Raw genomic sequence first — 10,034 nt, forward strand, 5'->3', positions numbered from 1 at the left:
ATAACCGCAGCCTCTGATAGGCGGGAGGAAAACGGAAGGCATTAGTCACAAAGCTGACCTTTCTACACGCAAACAGCGAACCTCTCTAAGCCCTTCAGGTAAGATTTATTACATTTAGATAGTCTATTGCCAAAGGGAAAATCAAGGAATAGCTATTTTACAGTGTACAGTAACAACACTCCCATAAGCCCAAAGCTATGAAGCAGCCAAAGCTATTTGCAAATGTATTTGTAGGACAGGACTGATGTTCTGTATTAGGCTTAAGTGTATAATCATAAATCTGAGGTCTATGGGTTTACAGCTGTTTGAGTCAATGTCCATGTGAAACTCACAGAGAGAGAGAACTCAGCTGCCTTCCCTACAACGCACAGCTGCACGTTACACAAGCAAGCACCCTCTGTGGACCAACTTCTTTGTTAGCTCTTTGTCTTGTCAGGCACTTTTGATGGGGGAAAAAACAGAAGGGAAAGTGGAGCATGTGACTACTAAAAGTCAAGATCCACCAGTGTAGTGAAATATGAAATGGTGCTGGTGGAGTTTTTTTAGACCTCAGAAATAACTCATCATTTGGACTGCAGAGCATGTAGAAAAAAAGGGCTTTGTTGATCTAGAAGAAGCAAAAAGAAGGAATTAGCCTTCATTGGAAAATAACTTACATGATATAATATATATATATATATATATATATATATATAGGTTATTATATATATATATATATATATATATATATATATATATATAGGTTATTATATATATATATATATATATATATATATATATATATATATATATATATATATATATATATATATAAAATAACCTACATGATATGTTCTATGACTGAAATGGTCTTGGCAACAGTTATGAACACATTTCTCGTCCAATATACTTGCTACTAAAATCAATATTTAGTAGTATTATAAATAGCACCGTGTTTAAAAGTAAAACATTTTACCCAAGCAAAAGATGTGTTATTATATACAATAATAAACGCTCCGCTGTGTTCACCAGCTAGTGGCTAACTTTGTCTGTCTGCCATTTGGTGCTGGGCAGAGTTGGATTATCAGAGCTTTTGTCTGCTGCTGGAAACGAGAATGATTAGAGCAGTGAGTCCTTTAATCCACTGTTAACATAAATAATAGGAGCAGCTTTAAAGTATATATGTATAGTTTACGAAGGGGAAGAGCAGGGTTGGTGCTGTTACAAGAACAAACCCCTCAAACCTCCTCACCACAGTGTGCCAGCAGGGGAAAGGTGAGCATGCGCAGAGACGTTAAAGCAGCCGGAAATAAAGAGAATTAGGTGAAGGATAAGCAGACAAGGAAGGGGATAAGGGGAATTTGCTTGAAGCAGGAGCCGGTGGGAGAGCAGTTTGAACTCTCAGTCTCCCCTTGGGTGTTCCTGTCAGGGCTCCAGTGAAGGAGACATAATTAAATTAATTGGTTCTCACTGTTACACATATAAGACAAAGTAACAAAATCTCAGTTTTCATCTCTCTGGGCCAAAGGTAGCAAGGTTTTCCTTCTGCTGTCTCACCAAATTAAGTCGTTTTTCCTTCCATTACGTTGCTCCATTCACATATTTTCAAGTACAAGTAAATCAGAGTAAAGTGACATCTGTATAAATGTTTTGGACTCTTTGATCTCGGCATGAAATCAATGACTTAAAGAGACTGATCGTATCTGACCCTATTAAGAACTACTTGAAACATGCAATTCCAAATCACAATTTCTTGACTACGCCCTGTTGCTCTCATTATAGCATGTTCTAGCCTACTGATGGACTTACACCATCACCTAAACAGTCTGAGTAGTTTATAGATAAGTCACATGACAGCTCCCCTCCCCACTCTCTCAATACAGGACGCCAGTGACCCCTTTCCCCACATTCTCTGGACGACTGACAAATGCTTTGTTCATTTCTTTAACCTGCAACCCACTAGACTCTTTCTGACAGTGGGCTTTAACCTTTCTGCGTGCACTAGGAGCTTAAACCAGTGTGTGGTTGTACAAGGCAACATGCCAGTACGAAAACCGCATGAGTATAGAATGAAGCCAAATCTGAAGAAACATAAATCTTGAGTTCCCACATGAATGAAGAGTGGAATATTTCCCACTCAATATTATGTCCAACTTATCTGAATGATGAATTTGAAAATCCAAGAGTCCTTGCTTTTTGTAGAGAGTTCCAAATCCTCGTTGGCTACGACCTGTGATTTGCAGTTATCTATGAGAGCTTCCTGTAAACTGGCTAAATTCCACATTTTACCCACTGTAAACAGTCAGCACTGATAGTAAGTCTGCTAAAAGGAAAATGCCACTTAGTTTATGATTTCATGTGTGCTAGTTGTATGAAATTTGAAGATTAAAAAACTCTTTTGTAACTCTCTCCCTAAATTATTTTGGTGTTTTTGTCTCAGGGTGTTGACAGGCACAGCATCAATGTCCCAATGTTTTTCAATATTAAAGCATTTACTACAAACCCATACATAAAGGAATTGTTTGATATTTTAGTAAATATGCTTGTAATAATAAAATAACTTAGAAATGTCTAGCCAAACAAGACAGGTCCTTTAAAGTGATTAAAGGTATTTAAAAATAAATTCTAAAAGACACAGGTAGCCAATGTAAAGAAGCTAACATAGTAAAAAAAACAAAATGTAACCAGTTAAGAGTAGAGCTGCAACATTTTGCATGAGTTGGAGGCGATGGAGACACTTTTGGGAGAGATGTGTACAGGCAGTTGCAATAGTCGAGACGTGACGAGAAATAAGCGTGACTAATATTCTCTAGATCAGAACACAAAACATTAGATTGTTTTACTTTTTGCAAAAGTTGTCAGACATTCATCTTTTAACGTCTGTAAATCAATTATGAAGGGTTTGTAGGTTGGTTATGTCATTAGGTTTTATCGTTAGGTTAACATTAGGTACAGTTGTGTATCATTGGCGTAGAAATGGAACTGGATGTTTTGGTTTCGAATGATGTCACCCAGCGGGAGCATGTAGAGGGAGAAAAAGGATGGGACCTAAAATTGAGCCCTGGGGGATGCCATAATGGGTAGGAGAGTCACCTATACTACCAGAGAAGTGTCTACCTGTTTGATTGAAGGCGAACCACCTAAGGGCAACACCAGAGATCCTCCAGACGGTTTAAGAGGACAGTGTGATCAATGTTGTCGATTTATCAGTTTCCTGAATCAGCAGCCAACAGGAGGGTATTGCTCACCCTCCTGAGGGCAGACTGGAAACAGCTAGCCTACAAAATATAAAAGTATATACTTGATTGAATGCCGTTCATGTCTGCTATCCTCCCTTTTGCATATTAAATACGCCACAGGGAGAGAAGGCCACCTGTGCTCATCTACTGCAACCCTTATAAAAGGCAAAAACATTTTTTCATTCAAGGACACAACTGTCAGACGAGAGCATAACTACTAGATCTTGGAAAAAACCCACACAATAAGATACACAGAAAGTTTTGTTCCTGTGTGCTTTTCTGAGCAATTATTTGGGGACCTTGTGATAATGGCACACATCCTGTACAGACACAACAAGAACTGTATAAACTGTGTGAACCGTATCTCTATCACGCTCAGCAGTGTGCACAGACTTTAGGGGCAAGAGCAAAGTCTTCCATGTATTCTGTACTAGCGTGCATCAGCAAAGCAATTGCAGCCTCAGTAGAAAGAAACATTTTCCTTCTGAAATTTAGGGGAAATTAAGCATGCAAATGTCCCATCCCGTAGCTGCTACAGATGAAAGAATGTTGTAGTGTACCTCTACATTCAACTTGACCCCACCAGAAGAGCCTTGTTGCAACCGGTCGTGCACTTGCAGTGCCCCTCTTGTTTGAGTTCAAATAAAGCACCAAAGTGACGCATTACGGCAAACATATCCTGGTTTCAAATGTTTCAAAAAAGGGCACTTCTTTACTCAGAGCAATGCCACTGCTTACACTGGACTCATTGCACTAGTCACCTGTGTTGACTCAAAAGACTAAAGATAGATTAGATAAATGATCATTTCAGCCAATAAGATACACACTGTGACCAAATGTCATGGTGATTTGACATGAAATATGTGGCATGAAATATTTGGCATGAAATATTTGTCTACTATGGCTTTTATTTGATGCAAACTGGTATTTTACGACATCATAACAATGGTCAGTGCATACTTTTTCAAAGGGTAACAACAGAAAATAAGGTTAAACAATTAAATTAAATTCAAGTGTTGTGTTACTACCGTCATCATTTGTCCTGCCATTAATCAGAAAATGTTTGTTTTTTAATGTCAATGCATCATATTTTATAAGCTCATCATATGTTTTGCATACAAACACATTCGACAAAGTTCCTACAGATGTGATGGAGTAAATTAATGGTGGAAATAAAGTCAAAAAGCAAAAGTTATCTCACAAAATAAAAATACTGACAGTTACTTTAAAACTATGCTGCAGTACTTGAGTGAATGCACTTAGTTACTTTCCACATCTGGGTGATACATTGCCCACCTGCCACAAGTACAGTAACTGGATCAACCAAACTCAGCCCAGTCGTACACACTCACACTCACTCTCACAGACAAACACACACACACACACACACACACACACACACACACACACACACACACACACACCTCCACAGCAGTAATCCCACCAGGTTGTTGGGTTCTATGGGGGTCAGCGTTTGCCGGACGCAGCTTTTATTTGGCCCTGATTACTTTTGGGCACAGTCATCGTATGGCCTCTGTCGACAGGGATAACGTTCATTGGGGTCGGATTGGCGTCCGCATCACTGGCTCCATTCACTGAGCCAGGCACAATCATTTGGAGCTGGCGGACCTAACACCTAACCCACAGAGCCAGCCCAGTCCAGTCAGCCCAGTCAGCAAATACAATCCACCCCGTCCCCCCCACCCCACCCCCTTTTAGCAATCAAAGGGGAGCGGTAGTAAAATGAGAGAAGGGGGGAACAAAGAAACAGACATGAAGTAAGAGTGGAGGTGGAATAGAGGAGAGAGTGGGAGACATGAGCAGCTTCTGTATTTTGGGTTATAGGGAAGGAGGGACATAAAGAAAGAGAGAGAGAGAGAGACAGTGTGTGTGTGTGTGTGTGTGTGTGTGTGTGTGTGCGTGTGTGTATATGTGTGTGTGTGTGTATATGTGTGCGTGCGTGCGTGTGTGTATGTGTGTGTTTGTGTGTGTGTGTGTGTGTGCGTGTGTGTATATGTGTGTGTGTGTGTGTGTGTGTGTGTGTGTGTGTGTGTGTGTGTGTGTGTGTGTGTGGCAGGTCTTTTGAATCAAATCCATTTCCGCAGTAGATTTTACAGAGTTTTAAATGTTTGGCCCCGGTGGCCTCTGAGGGAGACTACTGATTTTTTCCTGTACTCAGATGTTTGGGATCCACAAATGTGGCTGCAGGCCGAAACTCAACCCCCACCCCTGGGGTGTACTATCTAAATGATCAAAAAATGCATGTGCATAAAAAGTATATTATGTGCCTGACTTAAGGAAAGCAAGACATAAAATGCAGCTCGAAAACTATTTCAGATTATACAATTGTATAATCTAATCTTAGATGTATACATAAATCATATACATAAGGACTGCTCTTATAGTTGTACTCAATGTGTTAGGATTTTTGTGATTTTGTATCCGCTGGCCTCTGCTGCTCTCTTGTGGTGCAACTGAGAGGTTGTGTTCTTTGAGTTAGGACTAAGAGGAAGGGCATTTATCTTGATGCTGCAGTATTTTGTGGCGTCATTCACTGTAATACAAAAAGAAAACACTTACTAACTTAATAATAGGAAGTTGCTTAGTTCTTTGTTATACTAAAAGGTCAGTGTTAATCACCTTATAAATGGCATTTTCTTCAGTTTATAAGGTTGTATATATAGTTAATTATACATATCTAACAAACACACCACTCTTACAATAACTATACTAAACTAAATAATGGTCATTTTTTTATTAGTCAAGCTCTCAATTATATGATATCGCTGCCATACCTGCTGAACCTGTTTGATCCCTGACAGCGGGTGTTTTCCTGTCTGTAAATGACATAACTAAAAACAAGTGATACATAGCATTTAATTATATCACAGACATGAAAAGACATGCTGGTCACGCTGAAATAAGGGGACATCATGGTGGACATACATAGAGTAGGTTTGAAATATATATTGTGGACTGAAATGAATAACAATAAAAATGAAAGTTTTTCAAATGCTAACATTTTTTAAAAACTAAACTAATAAGTGTTATTTTTTTTTTTTAATGGTGTAATAAATAGTCTAGTATGAGAAAGTGAATGATGGGCATAATGATGGAGCTGTTACTGAACATAATGAAAATAAAATACTCAGGAGGCCCCTTTAAATGGATCATACCATTAATGACAGAAGGGAAGCTGGAATTAGCCATTTCTACAACATGATGGTATTTCGCTGATATCTGCTGCACAGATGAGTTAAACATTGTAATTTGAAATTACAAATTGTTGTTTCATTTTAGTGACCGAAATATTATACAATGACACCAACCTGGAAAGTAACATTTATTGTTGAGCGTTCCCGGAAATCCCTGTATTTACAAACACACTTAGCTAGCGCTGCTGTGTAAGTATCAAACAGGAAGCTAATGACCGGAGCTAAGAAGATATTACCTGACGGCGTAAAGACGCTTTAAATCGATTTCCTGCCAAAGTAGTCGAGACTGTGAAGTAGGTCAGACATGTTTGCGACTACTACGACTAGTAACAACCGCCGTGACGGCACTGAAAGTGATGCAAAGCAGGTTCAGACCACCGCAACAACGGAATACTGCGCAAAGTTGCAGCAGTGGATGTGGCAGTATTACTGGGGGTATGCTAACTGGCAGAGCTGGGTGGCTCTCTCAGCCTTCCCTCCTCCGTGCTGTTTCCCTCCGCCGGGGACAAGCGCTCAGTCACCGGGTACACATGCATCGACCTCCGGCGGTGGGCAGCAGGGTTTTGACACGCTAAACCGGTACAGTTACCCCTATCCACTCAGTTTCCCTGCATCCTACCCTCATTCGGGTGGTGCCCACACGGATCAGACCTCAGCGACTGATGCCCGGCCAGCCCAGCAGCAGAATGGGAATCCACCTCAGGCGGGTAAGGATCATGTCTGTCAGTGAGTGTACTGTAGTAGTGAATGGCCTACCTCATCCAACATGTTGTTTAGCCTCCAGCAATGTGTGGGCTTTCGTTTGTATAAGCTAGGTCATGAGTGTGAGGGGAAGCAGGCTTAAGGATATTGCTCTGTGAAAATAAGCTTAAATGCTTAGACTTTACTAGTTTATTTGAGTGTATATTAGACAGGCTTATGTGTCCCATTTGTAAAAAAAGAAATCTATGCACACTTGTCTTTTCATCTGCTTCATACAGGACGGGAGTACATCATCCCTTCTCCTCTCCAGAGGTTCCTCGCTGAGACAGTGGACTTCTTCATCCTGTTTTGTGTGAAGGCCACCATCGTGCTGTGGATCATGCATCTGAGTGGTATGAAGTGAGTGAAACAATTAAACCCTGTTTAGGGAAAACCCAACTAAAAGGATAAATAAAAATAAAAAAACGGCCTAAACTGGGCTTACCAGGCAATGGTGTATCTGTGGGTCAGTTATGCAAACATTTACATAACCAAATAGTTTAACGCAAAAGCTGTTTCTACATTCCTCGGATCCATCCTCACACAGGCATACTATCTCTCCTCTTTAAAGGGACATTGCCAAATTCATTACGCACTTCATTGTGGAGGAGATAGATGAGAACACGTCCATGGAGGACCTGCAGAAGATGATGGCCGTAGCGCTGGTCTACAGGGTGCTAGTGTGCATCTATGAAGTGAGTCATAATTTGCACTGCCTTGATGAAAGTGATTTAGATGCCATTTGCATTTTATTTATTCATTATTTGAAAAATCAGATGCCATCTGTGTAGTTCATGTGAATTAACAGAGTGTGTGGTCATTTTTAACTGGTTACTAAAGGTTAATTAGATAGCAAATGTGTGTATCACAATACTGATACACATTCATTAATTCAAGTCTCCAGGGAATTAAAGTGCAGATAAAATCTGTGTCTTTAATGCTACTTTTACTTGAGTATCTAAACTCAATGTCTTTTTAATGTAATGATGCATACAGGTTTTTCCCAAAATACCAAAAAACATTCCCCATACTGTCATACTATAGTATGAGCTGCCACATTGTGACATGCTCTTGTTTAATGAGAAGAGTCCTGCAAAGTCTGAGTTCTTCTACAACACAACATTACCTCCCACAGAGGACAGTGATGCAACGTTGTGCACATAGTTGCCTCAGATGAAGTCATGCATCGCATCTCTTGTTCGATGTCTGTAACAGTGGCTGGTTCTCCCAGGTGGGAACCAGCCTTGGGACATTCAGGCACCTCGGCTCAGACTAATGCCATCTGGCAGGTTTCCTTCCTACTAAGCTTTTGCCCTTGTTTCTGTAAACCTGCACATGCAGCATGGTATCATTCATAAGTGCTGATCTGTACTGTAGTACAGTGCATTTTATTAGCGTGATCAAGTGCATACAGGGTTTTTAACAATGTACATCTCACATTAGGAAAAAACATGTTGTCCTTCTTGTCCATTCAGACCATCTGTATTTGGGGTGCTGGTGGTGCCACACCAGGGAAATTCCTGTTCGGCCTCCGGGTGGTGACGTGTGACACATCTACTTTGGTCCGACCCAACCGAGTCCTTGTCGTCCCAGCAGCTAATGTTTCCCTCTCTGCGTGAGTGATTACATACTGGATCAGTTGCTTTTTGATTTGACTGTCCAAGTTCAAATGTGGTGTCTAAAATAGCAAACCAATGTCTCTGGTAGGCTCTAGAACTTGTTGGGCATCTTGTGCGGGAATTCTCAATCTAACCTCTTGTTTTGTCTCTTTTTTTCTTTCACAGCTCTGCAGTGCGGGCACTTAATAAGAACTTCTCCATTGCCTTCCTCTTTCCTGTCTTCATCACTCTCCTCTTCTTCCAGCACAACAGGACTGTGTATGACATTGTGGCAGGGACCATTGTGGTCCAGCGCAGAGGGGGCAGATAGCCTCTCCTCAGGCGGCAGACTCTCTTATACTTGATGTGATGGCAAAGCGCTACAGGCCCAAGTGTGCCGAGTGTCTTAAATTTAAACCAGTCACAAAGGAGCTAACATTGAATAAAGAAATGCATTAGCTCATTCTTCACTGGATCAAACAAGGACTTAAACTTCACTTTAAAATTGAATGCATACAGGTTTAGGCCTGGTCCGTTGGAATAAAAAATAAATCCAGCTTTTATTATTATTTATTTTATTATTAGTTTTTTTTATACCACGGAATGAACAAATACGCCGTCAGAAAACATATTAAAGTATTGTGATTTTTGATTAGCGCAACATATTTTGAGCTGGAAAGAGTGTTGTCCATTGTTTCTGGGATATCACGAGACTTTTCCTCTTATGGTGTGAATCTTAATGTGTGAGCTATGTCAGAAATATACTGTTTATCTATTTTTTGTGTAGCTTAAAGTCCATATGTGTATGACTCAATTATTAATCTTCTTCAGACAAATGTATGCCATCAAAATAAACTAAATGCTTTGATCACAAAAGGGCTTTAAAGCAGGATTAAGCATTATTAGGTTCTAAATGCATTCTTTTCATTTGAGGTAATAATAGTGAATTTAGATGTTTGGTTTGCTAATATTTTTATGTGTTACATTGTGATTATTCTTAAACACTCAGACTGAAGAAAAATAATCCCTGGCTTATTTGTATCCATTCTTTGTGCATATGGATATTATTGATCAAGTATTGTTTTCTTATTTTAAATGTAACAATTACTTTTATTCCCTGTTGTCTGAGGTTCAAACACAAGAAATCCAGTTTGTGAATTCTCTGCTAATATTTTCTTTCTCCAGACTTGTAATTCTTGTGACTCAGGGCAACTGTTTTGCATCACATAACCACTGATTGTGTGAACTGCACTAGATTTCTA

General features: G+C 39.8%; 1 protein-coding gene across 1 annotated transcript; it reads left to right on the forward strand.

Moving 5' to 3' along the window:
- The first annotated feature begins 6,436 nt into the window (after positions 1 to 6,436).
- fam8a1a (family with sequence similarity 8 member A1a) lies at positions 6,437 to 10,034 on the forward strand. Its single transcript, XM_029443953.1, has 5 exons — positions 6,437 to 7,140; positions 7,414 to 7,534; positions 7,746 to 7,869; positions 8,650 to 8,789; positions 8,959 to 10,034. Exons 1-5 carry the CDS (start codon positions 6,738 to 6,740, stop codon positions 9,101 to 9,103), a joined length of 933 nt encoding a protein of 310 aa, XP_029299813.1. The 5' UTR covers positions 6,437 to 6,737; the 3' UTR covers positions 9,104 to 10,034.

The sequence above is a fragment of the Cottoperca gobio genome, chromosome 11 (genome assembly GCF_900634415.1).
Source record: "Cottoperca gobio chromosome 11, fCotGob3.1, whole genome shotgun sequence".
In the NCBI taxonomy this organism is placed as follows: Eukaryota; Metazoa; Chordata; class Actinopteri; order Perciformes; family Bovichtidae; genus Cottoperca; species Cottoperca gobio.

Bases quoted from the DNA above. Each gene is read 5' to 3' on its own strand.
- fam8a1a (XM_029443953.1), top strand. From the start codon at position 6,738: ATGTTTGCGACTACTACGACTAGTAACAACCGCCGTGACGGCACTGAA. The intron at 7,535-7,745 runs GTGAGTGAAACA...TCCTCTTTAAAG, and splicing joins ATGCATCTGAGTGGTATGAA to GGACATTGCCAAATTCATTA. The intron at 7,870-8,649 runs GTGAGTCATAAT...TTGTCCATTCAG, and splicing joins TGCTAGTGTGCATCTATGAA to ACCATCTGTATTTGGGGTGC.